Source organism: Pundamilia nyererei, unplaced genomic scaffold (assembly GCF_000239375.1).
Source record: "Pundamilia nyererei isolate P.nyererei 1_Seehausen unplaced genomic scaffold, PunNye1.0 scaffold00084, whole genome shotgun sequence".
NCBI classification, from domain to species: Eukaryota; Metazoa; Chordata; class Actinopteri; order Cichliformes; family Cichlidae; genus Pundamilia; species Pundamilia nyererei.
This window is the reverse complement of record NW_005187485.1, coordinates 2,476,977-2,494,706: the sequence shown is the minus strand read 5'-3', so window position 1 is coordinate 2,494,706 and position 17,730 is coordinate 2,476,977. Positions and strand designations below refer to the sequence as shown.

Sequence of the window (17,730 nt, the reverse complement as noted above, 5' to 3'; positions counted from 1 at the left end):
TTTCTGTATTTGGCGTTTTATTAAAGCATTCCATGTACAAAACTCAACCCACATAAGTTAAAATTTATACATACAACAGAAATGATGTGTCACATACTCCAAAAGCTGAATAAATAATATTTACTATTCAAACAGCTTCTTTCAAATGTACATTCTGCTCATTCAACAACCACAACCCTGATTTCTAAGTAACAGGAGGGGTTGGTTTGCTGCTTTGATTCTTATTAATCACATGAATGATAAACTTCCAATCTGTAACAACCTGTTACACTATAAATGACCTGTCATATGTATATGGTTTTTAACCCTTCAATATTTGGAAAAGAAACTCAAGGTAAAAAAACAAACAAAAAAAACAAACAAGGTCAGTGTGTGCATTAAGGTGCACATGAACAGGAAGTCTGACTTTGATCCTCTATTATCAGGGATACAAAGCAGCATTACATATGGAGAATAACTCCATTTGTTAGTAGACAGGTAAATATCAGTGTACTCATACAGCTCAGATCTTCAGTGAGGTGCTTTTGTCATTGCTCTGTGTGCAAGTACACTGGATTCAAAGTGAAAACGATCACTTATGTCACCAGTTCCTGACCTTTCCAGTTTGTGACCTTAAGGATGAAAAAAAAAAAAAAAAACTCTTCTTCCCAAGTTAAGCCTTTAATGCGAGCAGCGAGCACTCAAACTACAACTCCTTCCTCCCTAGTTTCTCTGTGTAACAGAATGACTTCTCTCTAACTTAAACTGTGAGCCCTCAACTTTATTTTGAGCCGTATGAGGTTTAAGAGTTGGCTTGTAGCCTACATTCTAGAGTATTTACCTCCACATTGGATGTGGACATCAATGTGAACACCTTAACACTCTGAAATCAGTGGAGTAGATCTCACTGTAAACACAGAACAAAGCATCTGTGTTTAGATTCACCAAGAACATCTCATACAATGTCACAGGGTAAAAACAAGTCGATGAATCAGCCCAGGTCGTAACAACAGTCCCTCAGAAACAAACTACAAAGAGAAATGACTGCATCCTGCTTGTAGCCGAAAACGAGAGCACGCTGCAGTCGGGGCACAGCCTATTTAAAATCCATAATAGAACAACAGGTGGAGTCAGCCCTGTTGCTAAAAGCCTCATTGCTTTTTAAGCCACTCCCACGTCCTTTACCCTTTTTGGAAGTTTCTAGATTTTCAGTTTGTAACAGTGTCTTATTACAAAGAGAAGTGTACACGAAAATGGCAACGAGCGGCAGCATAAATAACACGTTATAAGAAACGTCATCCAGTTTTTAGCTGACATCTTCATAAGAAACCGCAGCACTGCATACAGACAAATACACTCTTTATATAGTGTTAAAACAATGACAGATACTGAATATGGCCGGTTTGTCCTCTGTGTGCTTAGATACAGATCTGCTGTGTGTGTGTGTGATCAGTGTTACATGGCTAATGAGCAGCTCATGACTGGCCTTCCTGTCTCTGTGCTCCAATCACATGAGGGTTAAACTGCGTGATGATGATGGTGATGTCATCGCGGTACATGCGAGCCAGCTCCTCGGGCAGTGACAGCATCTTTGACAGCCTCTCGTGGTCCACTGTGCCAAACTCGTTGTTTCCCACCGCGTGGCGCATCAGGTGGGTGGCGGCGTTCTGATCTTCGAATGCTGAGGACGCACGAGCCTTTCGCTCCTCGAGCAGCCCCTGCATTTGTCCCAAGGTCACCCTGTATCCTCCGACTTTGAGCGGCTGATGCTGGTGGACCCCAGTCAAATACTCCCCGACGATACGAATCACTTCCTGCCTGTGGAGGGTCTCCCAAAGGCCATCAGAGCCAATCACCTGCCGAGAGAAGAGTCATATAATTGTATATATAATCTACTGAAAGAAATCATTAAAAGACCAAAATCACAATGAGATTCATGCCCATGATGAATGTATTTACACTTAAAACCACAACTGTAAGTCAGAAAACATTCAAGTGTAGTAACTGAAGCCAGCATGGGAGCTGTAGCTAACATTATTCATTCGTTTGGGAAAATACTGGCACTGAGAATAAGTCATCTAAACCCAATTATTTCTTCATAAATACAGCCTTTGTTTGAAAAGGTCACACAGCATGCATTAGCTAGATAATTCCTCAAAAGAAGAGCTTTCTTTTTAATTAAATAAATAGCACAGCCCACTCTCCTTTTACATGCAATGAAAAAAGGTACATCTGGAGGATGGATGCCTACTTTGAGGAGAACAATGGTACAAACATCAGGATTCAGAGCACATTATTCAGTTCTCAGAGTTAATTAGATGTGACTCATAAAATCTGACATTATTCAGCCTATTGACATAAAATATAGACCCCAGATCCATAATGTGTTTAATTTTATAAATAGAATAAATGTCCAGGTGTCAACTCTTTGGATCAGTTCCTACGTCTCGGATTTATGCGGGGCTTTAAATCAACTAATGCTGGGCCCTTTAACCAGTGAAGAATGAGAGCTTTATTAAGAATGGGGATGATGCTGCATTGATCATCGTGACTGTAGACATACAAGTTTTCAAAATGTTGAAGGGCAGTATATTTTTGGGACAGATGTGGAAAAACGATAAGACTGCAAGGAAATAAATGTCCTGATGTAAAACACATTGTATGTATTTTGTATGACACAGCAGCGGGGGTTAGGTTAACTGACAGGCCGGGAACCTGTCCAGGGTTTACCCTGCATCTGTGACAGCTGGCATAGGCTCCAGCTCCTGAACTGGATAAGCAAAAGAGAATGGATGGATGGGTGACAGCACCGCCGCTGCATCTTACCAGGAAGCGATCCTGTGGCCTCAGCTTGTGATACGTGATCTCGGGCTCAGCGGTCAAGTAAGGAGGGGTGTGATAGTTCGGGGGGATAAACTTGGTTTGCTCATTTTCGTGAAGCTGATCAGGTCCGGACTCCAAGACGCGCTTCTGCAGCTCAATGCTCCACTTGAACTTCACATCCCCGAACGCACGGAAAGGCATGAGCAAGCCGAGCAGCCTCTCCTGACAAAGAAGAAAAATATGGTGGCGAGGTTTTAATAAAGGTTGTAAAAACAATCACAGTGAGATTAACGAGTGCAGTACCTGACGGATGACCGTTTTTCTCTCTGATGGAGGGTGTTCGCTCCGTATCCGAGCCACCTCGCTCTCATTCTGGGCGTTGTGGTCATTGGAGAATGTGTGAGCGCTGAATGAACCATCCTCCTCTTGGACACCCAAAACTGCACGAGCATCTCCTGCATTGGCTATAAAGCTTCAGAAACAAAGAGACAGCGTTACAAAAAAATCTATTTCATCCCTTTAATGTTGCTATAATGCATTAAACCATGTATTTATTGTTCATACAGGTCTGGTCCATCAATGTGAGCCACACAGGCTGTTGCTCCAGAAAAGGCCACTCTCAGAACCCAGTAGTGCAAAAAAGCATTTGGGTCTCCAACCTGCAGAGCAAAATAAAGCAGGAAAGGACTGTGCTTACTAGACAGGCAGGCACTGACACACAAGCTCCCCTTTGAGCCATAAAAGTTTAAATTTGGATGCTCACATTTTTTGGCATTGCTGCTGTGGAGAAATGTTATTCAATATGTGGCCTAATGTGTCAAACTGAACTCAAGTCTTGGCACAATTTAAATCAGGCTAACATGTCCGTGATATTCTGAATTTGTGCTCAGCCAATATCAGCTTACACTGCATGCGGGCACACTATGAGGAGGACTGCCCTGGGCTACAACTGCAATAATAACCACTGCAAGTTTCATAATGAAGCTGCAATAATGTCAGACATGGAAAGTAAATCAGGGAGATGATAAAAGGCCAGAAATTACTCTAATGATAAAATGAGTCGATGACACTCAGGAGTTAATTCAGAGCTCCTAAGCTTGCCTCCTTAAAGTAAAACTTGGAACATAAACTAGTCACACCAAACTGTATTAGCATGTTCACAAGGCACACCTTTGATTTTTTACAGTTCATACCTGAGCTTCCAGTGAAATATCATTGTCGAGCCTCTTGAAGGCATTCAGCAACGCCTCGCGGGTGTCTGGAACGTCACCTGGGCTGAAAACAGGGAGAACACTTGAGTGAATCGGATAAAAGCAGGAGGCACAGGTCGAGAACAGAGACCAAAAACAGCACTACTGGAAAACAACACACCGGCCTATGTTGGTGTGGGTGTGCTGCTACCAGGTAAAGATGAAAATAAAATGAGAAAGAAGGAAATGTTTGCCAAGGCCAAACACTGGGGAGAAAAATTACACTTCTGTGAATCAGAACAGATGACGGTCTACTAATGCTTTTGACATACTGGAAAGGCCAAAAGACAAAGAATGCATTTGTAAACATCATACATTAACTGGACATTTTATTAGGTACACCTTGAAGACAACAGAAGATTCAGGCCACTACGACTCCTCGGGTAGGCTGCAAAATGATGTTCATGCTAAGGGGGCCAAACTGTGCCAAGAACATTTCCCCTATACTATTACACCACCAGCAGCCTGAACCGCTGATACACAGCAGGGTGGATCTGTGCTTTCATGTTGTTTACACCAAATTCAGACCCTGTCATCCAAAATGTCACAGCAGAATTTGAGACTCATCAGACAAGGAAAGCTTCTTTTGTCCAGTTTTGGTGAACCCATGCAAACTGCATCCTCAGTTTTCTGTTACTAGCTGACACCACTGGTCGGTCGTCTTGACCATGTCTACAAGCCTAAATGCACTTAGCTGCTGCTGTGTGATGATCTGATTAGACGTACCCATGCAATGAACACACATTTGTGAGGCAAACGCTGAGCTGAGTCCAGCAGAGGCTGCTTGAGAAAGTTTGAGAAACGAATTGCTCTCATTTTAATACAAAACGCCCGGGGTGGGGGGGTTCTTTGTTCGTTTCTTTGTTTTTTAACACAGTGGCCTTTAGACGTAGAAGTGTGTACTCTGCCGACTTTCACATTCCTCACCTGGTTAGATCGATTAATTCCTGCCAGTAGGTTCGAAGGCTGTTGAAGTAGAGCCTCTGAGCCTCCCTACTGAAGTAGTCGTTGGGGTGTTTGTGCCACTGCAAGATGGGACTAAGAGCCCTGCCGGCCTCCACCGCTGCCTCAAGCTCACACAGAGTGTTGTGGGGCAGCAGTGACACTGCTATGTAGTAAAACAACCTCTCACTCAGCGCCTGCAGAGAAGAGTTTGTTGCACAGGAAACAGTACAATTGCATAAAGACACACAGTGGCAAACATAACACAGAAAGGTGCATCGTGCCCCAACAGCTGTGCAACCTTTCAAATATTTGCACAAAATGAAATATTTACACATTGTTAGTTTGCAGATTGCACCAAAAAAAATTCAAGCTGGGATAGGCTCCAGCGCCCCCCGCGACCCTGAAAAGGAGAAGCGGAAGCGAATGGATGGATGGATGGATAGTTTGCAGATTGCACCAAAAAAAATTCAATCACAATCATTTGGATTTGCAAGCTACGCCTTTAGAGCAAAGAAAGCTAATCAGTTAAAATGCTATGTAGGATAACTGTGTCAGAGCTAGTGACAATAAATGTCACTGAGGAAAAATTGACCACAAATTATTGACAATTATGAGGTTTTTTAGTCAATCTGACATGTCTGAGCGTTTTCTTTCAATATTAAATTCAATACGAGCTAAATAATCAACTTTCTGGATAAAGTTTGATGGAGAAAATGAGGGTCTGCCAAGAAAAACAAGAAAGAAAAAGTAGTAAGGTTTGAGTTTGAGTCCAAGCTACGCTGCTGGAGAAAAGTAAGATAACCAGTTAAAATGACACGCAGGCTAAGTGTCTCAGTTTACCTGTGCACAGGCGCAGCCAGCGTGGCCGTCGAACACGCCGAGCAGCATCCCTCGCGTCTGCAGGCACGTGGCTGCGCTGCGGCGATCTTCGATGGGAGCGTTGGCTGGCAGCTGATTACTTTCGAAACCCATCACTGAAGACACATTTTTCCCATCAAACTCTGGCACCTGGGATTACAGCATGAATAGTAAACTACAGCAATGCTACTACGGATGTTAAAATGCATTTTATCTACAACCCAACAAACCTTAAAGCTGTACTCGTTGGCTTTGAGAATGGAGTTGACCTGCGGAGGGGTGAGGATGTAGCTGTGGAGAACTGAGGATGTCTGGTAACTTCTTGATGGCTGGCGTCGTTGCCACATGTGAGCCGACTTTCTTGAGGCAGGTAGGTGAGCTACAGGCCCAAACTGGGACTGGTGTTGTTGGCATGGTAACAGACTGGAGGCCAAGACCTTGGAGCGAGGCAAAGCCCTGAGCAGCTGAGATGTCACAGGCATGGCTGACGGTACCCTGCAGGCAGGCAGGCGCGCACGCACAAACACACACTCTGCAGTGCTGATGTAACCACACCTATTGAAGAGGTACAGCGGTCAGAGAGCAGCAGATGGAGGTCCTTGTTTTTAAGCTGCATTCATCAGAGTGTCCCTGGCATAGACCATTAAGCAAACAATGTGCAAACAAACTGGGATGATGTGACGAGATTTTGCAGCTGGTCGTAAGCTTTATGACAGAATAACGTAAAAACAGTTTTTCCATAGTAACTGCCGACATGATACTTGAAAGTTAATGTTCAGACAAATCCTTTAAACCTGACTCCTGCAGTGACCATTCACATATTTTGCCTGTGGGCAATTCAGATTAAATCAGTTCGCTGGTTAAATGTTGGGCTGTTGATTGACTGCTTGCTGTACTGGAAACTTTATGGAGCCCAACATTACTGTGAAACATTATAGGTCAAAGTAAGCTATCCATGTAAAGATGATGCAGTAAAAAAAAATACATGAATTTCAATACTTCTGTGCTCAGGAATAGTTGTGTTGAGGAGGGGATCTTTAAATAGTTGTGATCTCTGTATCGCCATTTCTTTAGCGCTTAAACACACAGCATGCTGACCAACTACATACTGGATGAACAAGTCCTTCATTGTTTGAAATAGGGCTGCCACAATTAGTCGACTAGTCACAATTACGTCGACAATCAAAATCGTTTACGACGGAATTTAAGAGTGTAATAGCGGACTGAAACAGAAGATGGCAGCACTGCCCAGAATTCATAGCGCAGCCCAGCTCAGTTTCCAACAATGGCAGCAGCTAGTTAGTTTCAATATTACTCTTATTGTGTGGATGCCGTCAAAGGGCATCCACACTATCGAGTTCCTGTTTCTATTTATTCCACTATATTCTAGTTGCTTCCGTACACTTTTTGGCACTTAACGACTCCCACAGTTTTTATCCGATTTTCGCCATTCAAACTTTAAAAACAATTCTGCTATTTCTGCTAATGCGGGCTATGACTTTTGGTGCTCATAACTTCTATACTTTTTGAGATATTGAATTTTTTTGCAATATTTTTTGCCCATTTCTGCCGTATTATCAGTGGCCTCACTGATTTTCCTTGCCGGGTTGACCTGTGTTCTAGCTCAGTGAGATGAGCATCCGTTCTCAGACTGGGAGGCCCGGGTTCAAATCCCGCTTATGGCAACATTTCTTTCAGTTAACAGTTACACTTTTTTTAACTCTTTTCAGCAGAAATTCTGCTAATTGAACTCTTTTCAGCAGAAATTCTGCTAATTGAACTCTTTTCAGCAGAATTTTCACCTCTTTTCTGCCCAAATTCTGCTTAATTAACCTCTTCTGAAAAACTTTCAGCCTTTTCACCTCTTATTAGCACAAATCTCAGCTGTTTTCAGAAAATACTCTTTTCAGCAGAAATTCTGCTAATTCACCTCTTTTCTGCCAAGTTTTCAGCCTTTCACCTCTTATCAGCACAATTCTCAGCCGCTTCTGCTCATTTCAGCACAATTGTCAGTCTCTCCGCCTCTTCTTTGGGAGAATCAGTTTGGCTCAGTGAGATGAGAAGCCGCCTTGAGACCAGAAGGGCAACGTTCAAATCCTGCTCAGGGCAACATTTTTTTTTCAACTTTTTCAGCAGAAATCTTCAGCGTTAAGGCATCCACACAGCATTTTTGCAGGAAATGCAAATTTTTCTAGTTATTCTTTCTGGGTCACAAAATAAACTTTTAACATATTTTTAGGTGAGAATGTAGCTTTGTAAACCTCAAATATCTTCTCAGTTTATCAAGACACCAACATATTTTCAAAAGCGCTCCGACGCGGTGCAATAAGCTGCACGCTGTACGTCTAATGGATGCATGATCTGATTAGTCCACTAATCGCAAAAATAATCTGTGACTAGTCAACTATCAAAATAATCGTTTGTGGCAGCCCTAGTTTGAAACAATAGAGAAAGAGAGACAAACAGAAGGTCCTTGCTGCATAATGTGTTACAGTAGTGCAGGACCACAAAGCCTCAATTTGAAGTAAAAACATTTATGAGGCTGGTCACTTTATTAGGTACAACTATTCAATCAGACGATCACATGGCAGCAACTCACAAGCATCAGAATGGGGGAAAAACTGTGATTTTAGTGACTTTATATGTGGCATGGTTGATGGTGTCAAAGGGATGGTTTTGAGTATTTCAGAAACTACAGATCTACTGGGATTCTACCAAACAGACATATCTAGGGCTTACAGCCAAAGGTCTGAAAAAAGTAGGTGAAAAAGTAAGTGGGTGAAAAGGCATCAATGCCAGAGGTCAGTAGAGAATCACCAGACTGCTTTAAGCTTATCAGAAGGCAACAGTAACTCAAATAATAACTAAGGTATGCAGAAGAGCATCTCTGCATGCACGAAATATATCAAACCTTGAAGCAGATGGGCTACAGCAACAGAAGACCACACCAAGTGTCCCTTCTGTCAGCTAGTAACAGGAAACTGAAAAATTCACAGATTCATGGTGCCTTGTATTAATCCTTGTGGTGTGGGGGATGTTTTTTTTCTTCTTTTTTTTTTTTTGCACACTTTGGACCCTTCAGTACCACATGAACATTGATAAAGCGCCTCAACTTACTCGAGTATTGTTGCTGATCATATGCATCCCTTTATGACCACAGCGTACCATCTTCTGATGGCTGCCTCCAGCAGGATAACACACCACGTTCACTGCACTCAAATAGCCTTCACAGTCAACAGATCTCAATCAAATTGAGCAATTTTTGATGTGGTGAAACCAGAGATTCAGATCATAGATGTGCAGCTGACCAATCTGCAGTAATAGTCTAATGCCACTGTGTCAATATGGACCAAAATCTCTGACAAATGTTTCAGGCACCTTGTTGAATCTGTGCCACAAAGAGTTAAGACAGTTCTGAAGGCAAAAGGAGGTCAAAACCAGCACTAGCAATGTGTACCTAATAAAGTAGCTCTGGTGAGCGTGTACTCTCAACAAAATTGCTCTTATTCATAAATTAAATTTGCATGAACACTGTGTTGAATATTTAGAGAAGAAATGTCAACCCTCAAAGATATTGTTACAGTGATTATGTCCCATAATCTCAGATAGGGGCAGTGTAGAGCCTCCTTCAGGAATAATAGAAAGTGTTTTAGTTTCGTTTATATAGTTTGACGAGGTTTAGCCATTTCTGTCCTGAAGTATTGAGAAAAACCTGGATTAGAGATAGCGCCACTGGAGACGACATCTGGCGTGAGTTGTACTTTGCACTCTTCTCTATAGGTCAGCAACTCTGCACACTGACTGTTAAAAATAGCCCTGGCAGTAACTCGCCCCTGACATTTAGTTCTTGAATCTAAATGACTGGTCAGGATGACCCAGTAAACCGGATCCTCACTGCAACTGTTCATAAAATCTGCCCTCATTTAATAATTTAAGACTAGTCACGAGAACAGGGTGAAAAGAGAAACCAACAGATATGAAACTTCCTCAGCTGATTCTGAAAACAGTCAGATACCTTTATGTATTTAAAATGGTAAGAAGCTACATATCCAGACATGCAAATAAGGCAGTGTGCATACACTTCCAGCAGTCAAACCTTAATAGAATAAACAAGCAAATGTGTACTTTGAGCGTTTTCTTTCCACTAGTCTAAAAAGGAAAAGGGGAAAACAGACCTGTATTACGGAAGTAAAATATCGTCAGAACTGTAATAATAAAATTACCAACTCCTAAAAAGACGTTTCCGCTCTATGTTTCGCCTGTTATATCTACAGACCATCAAAATGTGGAAAAACTCTTAAAGTGTGCGGACAGTGATGGAGCAACAAAGGTGATGGATGCTCGGGTAAAAACGTACTCCTTACAGTGACGGCGTCTTGCAGGCTGACCCCATATGGAGAAAGCCCAAACTATGTGTGAGGCACACAGACCACTGAGGGCCCGTCCCAGCTTGGATCTCTGCAACTAAGTTGCCATGTTTGTTGTCATCACTAGCCTTTCCTTGCTAGTTGCAAAGCAGGTCTGTAAACCAACCACCCAGTATTGGAGGAGTCCGACTAAAAACATGGAAGCGTAGTCTCAGAGCCACAACATGACAATAAAATAGGAACAGGAAAGCTGTCAAACAAGGTTAGTTAAATGGGTACAGTAGCCAAATTCATGCTAACGGCTGCTAGTGGTGTCCAGGTTACACCCACCAAACTGGATACTGTTTGCTTATATAAGACGCGACTACACCCGGGAAAAATCCTCCGGACTTCAACGCATCTTAACCTGCGAGAGTGAAAAGTTCAAACGAGGTGCAAAGTTATGGCTTACCTCAACCAGCGGATGTAAAGAAGTTATTTGAGCTCATGGCTTAACGCCGACCCCTCTGTGTATCATTCGGGAGCGCCACCCGGTGGAGTGAACTCTGATTGGCTAAGGGCTAGCAGACGTGATGACGTAGAAGCATAACCACATGCACAGTCAGGATGTGCTTTTTAAAGCCCCACTTCTAGATAGGCTCAGAACTGCTGTGACCCAAGAAAAGCGATCCGCTTTTTAGTTTTTAGTATATGTAAATTTTATAATTTAATAAACAATTTTATAATCTGTACATTTTTTATTTTGTTTCTGAATTTACAATTTGTCGTTTGAAGAATAAAAGAGTCTTAAAATAAACCAGAAAAAAAAAAAAAGATTTGTTAAGTACATCTGTTCCTCTTATCCTTCTAAATATCCACTCAGGCAATCAAGTGGCAGCAACTCAATGCATTTAGACATGTAGACATGATCAAAACGAACTGCTGAAGTTCAAATGGAGCATCAGAGTGGGGATGAACAGTGATTTAAGTGACTTTGAAAGTAGAATGGTTGGTGCCACACTTCTCCGGGTTTCACAGCGAGTGGTCCGAAAAACAGAAAACATCCAGTTCACTAGGTGAAAATGCCTTGTTGATGTCACAGGAGACTGGGCAGTCCGGTTTGAGCTGATAGGAAGACAACAGTAACTCAAAAACCACACGTTATGCAGGTATGCAGATGATAATCTATGGTATGTTGAAACTTGAAGCAGATGGGCTACCTTGGTTGGGCTATGGATGGATTTAAATTTGATGTCAGCAAGACGTTTTAAAAAAAAAATAGGATTCAGTCTATTTAGCACCGCACTGCAATGCTTCTTCTTTTAAGAACACTTTGTGTATTAATGAGCCCAGTTTCTGTACTATTGAAAGAAAATTATTAATATTTTTTCTTGAGTTCAGCAGCTTGGAGGTGTTCTAATGTCTTCACAAGTCTGGAATCCAGGCAGGCCAGGTTAGTCAGTTAATCTATGGAACCATCATACTGTAAATCATGCAGTGCAGTTAAGCATTACCTTGCTGAAATATTTCCCAAATTTTTTTTCAATGCACCAAACCTCTTTGTAGGAGTTACACCGCTCATCATTGATGGAGTCTTCACAGATGTAACACCATGTGTACTAATGCAATACCATACCATGGTAGCATGAACAGTGCACTGGTAGTGTGCCGCATTTGGAATATGCAACAGCAAAAAGCAATGAGAACATTCCCCACTATGCCTGAGGTAACTAGAGCCAGAGGTATTTCAGTAAAGCATCTGCATTAAAAGGCACACAGTCAAGAAAGAAGACCAAGACAGAGAGAAATAAAAATAAAAGATGATAACTTTTTCATGCTGGCCAGTGTTTTTCTAGCTTCAGTCAGGAACCTTCCTCTACACAATTAAAATTCTGTTTGGATTTACATCTATATAAACAAAAGAAAACAACCCCCCTCCCAAACACATATTTCTTATGGAATAAAATAAGGAGACTGATTTTTTTAAATCTATGAGCATGTTTGATTCATCTAAAATCCAGTGGTGACATGTAATAGCGCTGCTTACTGTCAACAAGAATCCACCAACATACCCAGAGATGTTAAATATATTGTGTTATAAATAATATTGGGTTCATAAGAATATGAGCATGTACATCATCCTTTGTTTATATAGCTACCGGATATGCTACTATTCTTTACCTAAAAAATATAATAAAATTTAATAAAAAACAGGATGATTATCATGTCATAAAAAACATTTAATCATCAAAAATATGTCAAAAATTTGAATATTTACATCAAAATCAGCAGTAAAAAACACTTATTACAGAACCACTTATTAAAATAAGTGCAAAAAGGACAGAATCTGTAAATAGTAAACATCTGTGAAAGAAATGCAGCTAATTAACAAAGATGATATCAACTATCTAGCAACGAATTTTAAATTAGGAACCTCTCATCCACCAGAGTCTTGTTGGCGAGGTTCTTCCTTCCCAAACTGTTACGCAAAAAGCGAAATATCTGTAAAGAAGGAGAAGGTTGATTACTGCGAGTACTTTTTAGGCGGTGCTGAGAACATGCAGTACGGACAACAAATACTGACCACTTGCTGCACGTATGTAAGCACAGCTGCAAGCACAAAGCTCTGGGATCCAAGGTCGACGACACAGAAGAACAAGGTGTCAAAGATCAGCAGTGTGGCCTCGTTTCCATAATACAGCATGTTACTAAAAGTGTGCGCCTCATCTGCCACGAGAAGTGCAAACAGACATCATGTACACACACGTAGGTGGAGACAAACAAACTGAAATGTACTCTGGCCCAGACCATCACCATTGTAAAAGATGCTCTTCTCAGTGGGTTCAAGAAACTCCATCCCTATGACACTCTCAAACATCAGCTTGTCCTTCACTATGTAGTCCATGTCAGAGTGGGCCTTTTCAAATGATATGACATAAGACAGAAATAAGCAAACTGTTCTACTAGAATCAGGTCAGATCAAACTCTGCTGCTTTTAGTTTGCTGAGTGAGTTTATTCTTGAGTGTTTGTACTAACATGGTCAATAACACATCCCAGGAAGTGGTTCATGGCCTGGTAAGCTTTGAAGTGCGGCTCGAGCGAGCTGAGCGTGGATGCGTCTGTTAGTCGTGATGGCTGGTTCCTCTGGAGGACAAGACACAATCAACTCCTTTAAAGGCACTTATGAATAAAAGTTACCAAACTGATAAAAGCTGTGAGAAAAACAAACAAACAAACAAGAAAACCACTGCTTTGACTTCATATCCAAAATATTTATGAGTTGTACTGCAAACATCACCTGAAGCTAAAATTAGTCTGTGTGATAGTTTAGTGCAACACCACAGACAGTATAAAACATGGGTGTAGCTACCATGATGTCGCCCACTTGTTTGGGGAGTCCTGTTGCCATCTTGGTGTTTTGAAACCAGATGTGGCGAGTGGGGATGGGTCTGACTATTAAATCTGATGCTCATTGGTTAACGACTTGTCATTTCCAGCTCACTGTCAATGCTAAAACACCCTTCCTGAAACTTAGAATGACTCAAAGATACAAAACAGACTGAATGTTTTAGTCAGTATGACCTGAAGTCAGTGACTGAGACCTTAACAGTGAACAGGAAAGTGTTTAGGAAGATTTGAACAGAGGGTCTATTTTATATAAACTTTTTACAACCACATCTGTCACCCCCTGGTGGCCTTACAAAAGAATGCAAGCTTAAAGTACTTCTGTGTTGGCTTCACTTTTAAACCCTGGGAACCACATTTTATATGATTAGTGTAATACCAATTTCTACTACAAGACTGTGCAGTGATATTTGTGATTCAAAGAAAAGAAGCCAAATAAATGTAAACATCAGAGCAGCTTTTCCATGGCTGTCTGTCATTACTGGTAGAGTACATATGTTTAACAAGTTCCGTTCAGACAACTGCTTTAAACACTTTTACTCTCTTATTAGAGGGATAGGCAGCTGTACTGATCAGTCTGCAGACTAACAGTACCATTAAACAGAACATTCATAGCTGAGGTGCAGACATGACTGTGGTCAGGACTTACCCTGCTGATTGAGTCCTGTATTTTTTTATAATGCATCCCCAGACGGCTGGTAAGAGACACCTGAAAGGTCTGGACTTCTGTGTTGGGGAGTAAACCCCTCTGAGCACACAGTGACTCCTTAAAAAAATAAATGAAAAAAAAAGCATGTAAGTCAGCTGAAAACACTAGTGAGAGGTAGACTAAAAGCCTGTTGGGGTACATACGGCTTCTCTTCTCAAATTGTTGTTCATTTCCTCCATGTTTGTATCTGCATGTCCATGAACCGAACGGCCATGAATGTAGTATCCAAAGCAGCGATATGATAAGATAAACACAGAAATCTGCACGGAAACAAACAAAAAAATGTTTATCCAGGTCATAAAGACAGAAAAAATGGCTTCATGCAATGCCCGCTACTTACATTACTGACTGAGCAGAGATCTACAAACTGACGGATTTTGTCCTCCACAAAGTGTGCATAAAACACAGTGAAGAAAATCACCTGTAGGGTTTAAAGGACATCTTTTAAGGGGTTCAAAGGGGTACATTTCACTGATACCTTAGGAAAGAATGAGGTGAGAATGGATGTGAAGGAAAGAAAAGTTAAGTGAGCAAATGGAGGCTGTGCACCTGCAGAAGCCCAATGCAGAGCCACAGCGTGGCTGTCACACCATAGCGCAGTGTCAGGCTGTATGAGGGGGTGTATTCTTCGGGAGATCGCTGTAAATTTGACCAGGGGTCCCTCAAGGCCAGGTTTGAGAAGCCCAGCACCTAGATAAGACAGGATGGCATGTCAGCAACAAGAATTTGAGATGTAGCAAAAGCTGCAAAATGAACAAAAGGGCCATAATTGTGGGAGATGTACCTCAAGGAAGAAAAGCACAGTCATGATCTGAAAAGTCGGACTGATCTTGCGGATTGTCTGAATCTCATTCCATTCATTGGCCACAAAGTAAGTCCTCCAGATGCTGACTGGCGAGGTGTCATTTTTTGATTCGCCACTCACTGAAACAGTAGTCAATGTGGATAATTATTTTAAGCAACTAGTCATTTACCACTTATGAAGCTAAAAGTAAGCATGTTGATACCTGGCACAGATCTATTAGTTTTAGTTCGTGGCCTCTCCCAGTCGATGAGAAATATATCAACCGTAACCTGCAGGGCCAGCTTATGGAGAAACTGGACAGCCTTGGATACAATCACACCAAATAACACATTTTCAGTATTCCAGATTGAAGCGTACCATCTAGCTTTCAGCAAGGATACTGCTCATTGTTATATCTGCTCAGCTGGTGTCTAACCTTTAGAGCAAAGGCGCAGCCGATGTATGTCACAAACTGCTCCTCCTGAGCCGGCAGTGGTAACAGGACTGACACAAACTGTTGGGCCTAAGCACACAGACACAAATAAGTACCAGAAAGCAGCAATCACTACATCTAAATATTAACAGTGCTGATAAGGAAAGGTAGAGGAGGAAAAAGACTTGCCTTTAATGTCTACAGAGTGGAGAGAAGAAAACAAAAGCTGTTAAAAGCCATGCAAAAAGACTGAAGTGGAAAAAAAAACTAGAGAAAGGAGACATTGACATTCATATTAAAGAGCTCACAAGAATAGAAATAATCCTATAAAAGAAAGACCTGCTGTTTAAGGGAATGAGACATACTTTGTAAAAGATAAGCCAGTAGAGTCCAGTTCCCACAGTGACAGCAAAGAAAACATTGGCCAGGTCACCAGCATAAAACAACAGAAACTTCACCATCGTCTGAAGAAAGACAGGAGAAACCAACATTACTTCATGTGGTTACAGTGACAGATAGTTCTGAAGTACATTAAAGGATAAAGGCACAGGACCTCCAGATCAATGAAGGAAGATGCAATCCTCCTCTTCCAGCTGATGGTCTTCAGCAGGGAATACAGCACGGCCACCCCACCCAACACACCCAGAGCAATCTAAGCAAGAAAAAAAAAAATCAGAGGTGATCCTGCATCGCTTTTTGCTGTAACAGCAGCTGCATACAAGAACTCCTCCCCTGTGTTTCATCAACATTTCTTTCAAACGTTTACTCACATCTGTCTTTAAGCGAGCCTCACTCTGATCCATCTCATACTCTACAGCAAAGGTTGTCTAGAAGAACACAAATTAATTCAGTGCAAACACTCAAAAACTTGCTTCGAGATAAACAAATCAACTAATTTAGTCAAACTTAACAACTGAGATCAAGGGATTAGGTGTAATCGTCAAAATTAAGCTTTAAACTAAAGCATAATGACAACAATGTGCGAGTGTGTGACCCACTCACAGCCACAGTTTGAGTGTTGAGATCCGTGATGAGAACATCTGTGTAGGTCACAGTCATTAGAGGGGGAAACACCTTCCCTTCCTGGGTTCGTGGAACCAACTGAAACCTACCAAACACGTCTCATCAATACCAGCAAAACCAATCAATCAATCAATCAATCAATCAATCAATCAATCAATCCTTTATTCGCCACATGCAGGTTGCCCTGCAGTGAAATGGGACCCCCCTGACCTTACACACACAACACAGACATTAAATGGGGATACAAGTCAGAGATCGGTAGCGTTACAGAAAAAACACTGAAATATACACAACAATGGGAAAGTACAAGAGGACAAAAAGAGACCTCTACTGATGCTGTGCTTCCATGGTAGGACAGCATGAGAACAGGAAACAAAAAAACTCCTCTGCACAAAAAGCACATAAATGTCCACAGCACAACTTGTGAAAGACATTACAAGCCACAGGATTGGGTGGGGGGTGAAGAGTAATCCGAAGCGAACACAGCAGCCGCCCTGCACAGCGCTACCATTCCAGCGCGGCACACAGACCCGCCGTGTTCCCCCGCAGGAAACAAGCATCGAAGGCGTTTGGAAAGGGAGGGGGATGAGTGCGTGTTTATCAGTGTAAGTGTATGTGTGTGCGTGTCCAGAGTTCAGCTGAGACAGTGTCCTCCGCCCTATCAGGTTAAGTAAACAGTCTGCCAGCCAACCCAGGTGGCCTTGCATTGAATGGGAAGAATAGTCAACACGCAGTCATTATCTGGGAGTTTTTGTTCGGCTCCAGCCTTGGACACTCCGACACTGGTCTCTCAATCTCCCGTTGGAGAACCGCGAGCCTCCCCATGATGGTATCAAACTTCCGTTCCGTGGTGTTGTCATTCTTTTGATTCTGAGACCTCACAACTGCAGTGAGCCGTTCTGCGATGTGATCCAACTTTTGCTCAAAGATGTCATTTTGAGCAGGCCTCTCCTTGATGTATCCCAATATACGCTCAATGGTGTTATTTTGAGTCTTCACGGCAGCTGTAAGCGTCTCCAAGTTCTTAACCATGCTGCTTTCGTTGTGAGAAGTCGCGCCTCGTCCCATCGTTTCAATCCCAGCGGGCAGCCTTGGGGTGGTTTGAACAGCCGGTTCCGCTCTCTTAATTCTCCGATAAGCCAGGGCCAAGCCAGCTCCGATCAGCAAGAACCCT

At 42.0% G+C, this 17,730-nt stretch overlaps 2 protein-coding genes across 3 annotated transcripts in view; both read right to left on the bottom strand.

Annotated features, from left to right (window-relative positions):
• pdp1 (pyruvate dehydrogenase phosphatase catalytic subunit 1) lies at positions 1-10,794 on the bottom strand. The gene is made up of 9 exons (XM_005738575.1): positions 10,674-10,794; positions 6,086-6,410; positions 5,838-6,005; positions 4,980-5,191; positions 3,996-4,077; positions 3,367-3,461; positions 3,106-3,274; positions 2,806-3,024; positions 1-1,835 (listed from the first exon to the last, which is right to left on the bottom strand). Exons 2-9 carry the CDS (start codon positions 6,335-6,337, stop codon positions 1,455-1,457), a joined length of 1,578 nt encoding a protein of 525 aa, XP_005738632.1. The 5' UTR covers positions 6,338-6,410; positions 10,674-10,794; the 3' UTR covers positions 1-1,454.
• A 1,642-nt stretch (positions 10,795-12,436) lies between these two features.
• Positions 12,437-17,730, bottom strand: part of tmem67 (transmembrane protein 67) — a 14,681-nt gene continuing 9,387 nt past the window's right edge. The window contains exons 14-29 of one of the 2 annotated variants that reach the window (XM_013912236.1): positions 16,536-16,641; positions 16,304-16,360; positions 16,087-16,185; positions 15,899-15,997; positions 15,723-15,731; positions 15,537-15,623; positions 15,324-15,423; positions 15,101-15,240; positions 14,866-15,006; positions 14,657-14,737; positions 14,460-14,576; positions 14,257-14,373; positions 13,239-13,346; positions 13,016-13,118; positions 12,786-12,928; positions 12,437-12,703 (exon numbers count right to left, since the gene is read on the bottom strand). In XM_013912236.1, the coding sequence (XP_013767690.1) occupies positions 12,623-12,703; positions 12,786-12,928; positions 13,016-13,118; positions 13,239-13,346; positions 14,257-14,373; positions 14,460-14,576; positions 14,657-14,737; positions 14,866-15,006; positions 15,101-15,240; positions 15,324-15,423; positions 15,537-15,623; positions 15,723-15,731; positions 15,899-15,997; positions 16,087-16,185; positions 16,304-16,360; positions 16,536-16,641 (1,588 nt within the window). In that variant the 3' untranslated portion in view covers positions 12,437-12,622. The remainder of the gene's footprint in view (positions 12,704-12,785; positions 12,929-13,015; positions 13,119-13,238; positions 13,347-14,256; positions 14,374-14,459; positions 14,577-14,656; positions 14,738-14,865; positions 15,007-15,100; positions 15,241-15,323; positions 15,424-15,536; positions 15,624-15,722; positions 15,732-15,898; positions 15,998-16,086; positions 16,186-16,303; positions 16,361-16,535; positions 16,642-17,730) is intronic. The other variant, XM_013912237.1, reaches the window with a different exon arrangement.

What these genes read in the sequence shown, in the direction of transcription:
- pdp1 (XM_005738575.1), bottom strand. Translation starts at nt 6,337, where the DNA reads ATGCCTGTGACATCTCAGCTGCTCAGGGCTTTGCCTCGCTCCAAGGTC. An exon ending in CACATTGATGGACCAGACCT is followed by an intron (nt 3,275 to 3,366) that starts GTATGAACAATA and finishes TTGTTTCTGAAG; the next exon opens with CTTTATAGCCAATGCAGGAG. An exon ending in GGCCACAGGATCGCTTCCTG is followed by an intron (nt 1,836 to 2,805) that starts GTAAGATGCAGC and finishes TTCTCTCGGCAG; the next exon opens with GTGATTGGCTCTGATGGCCT.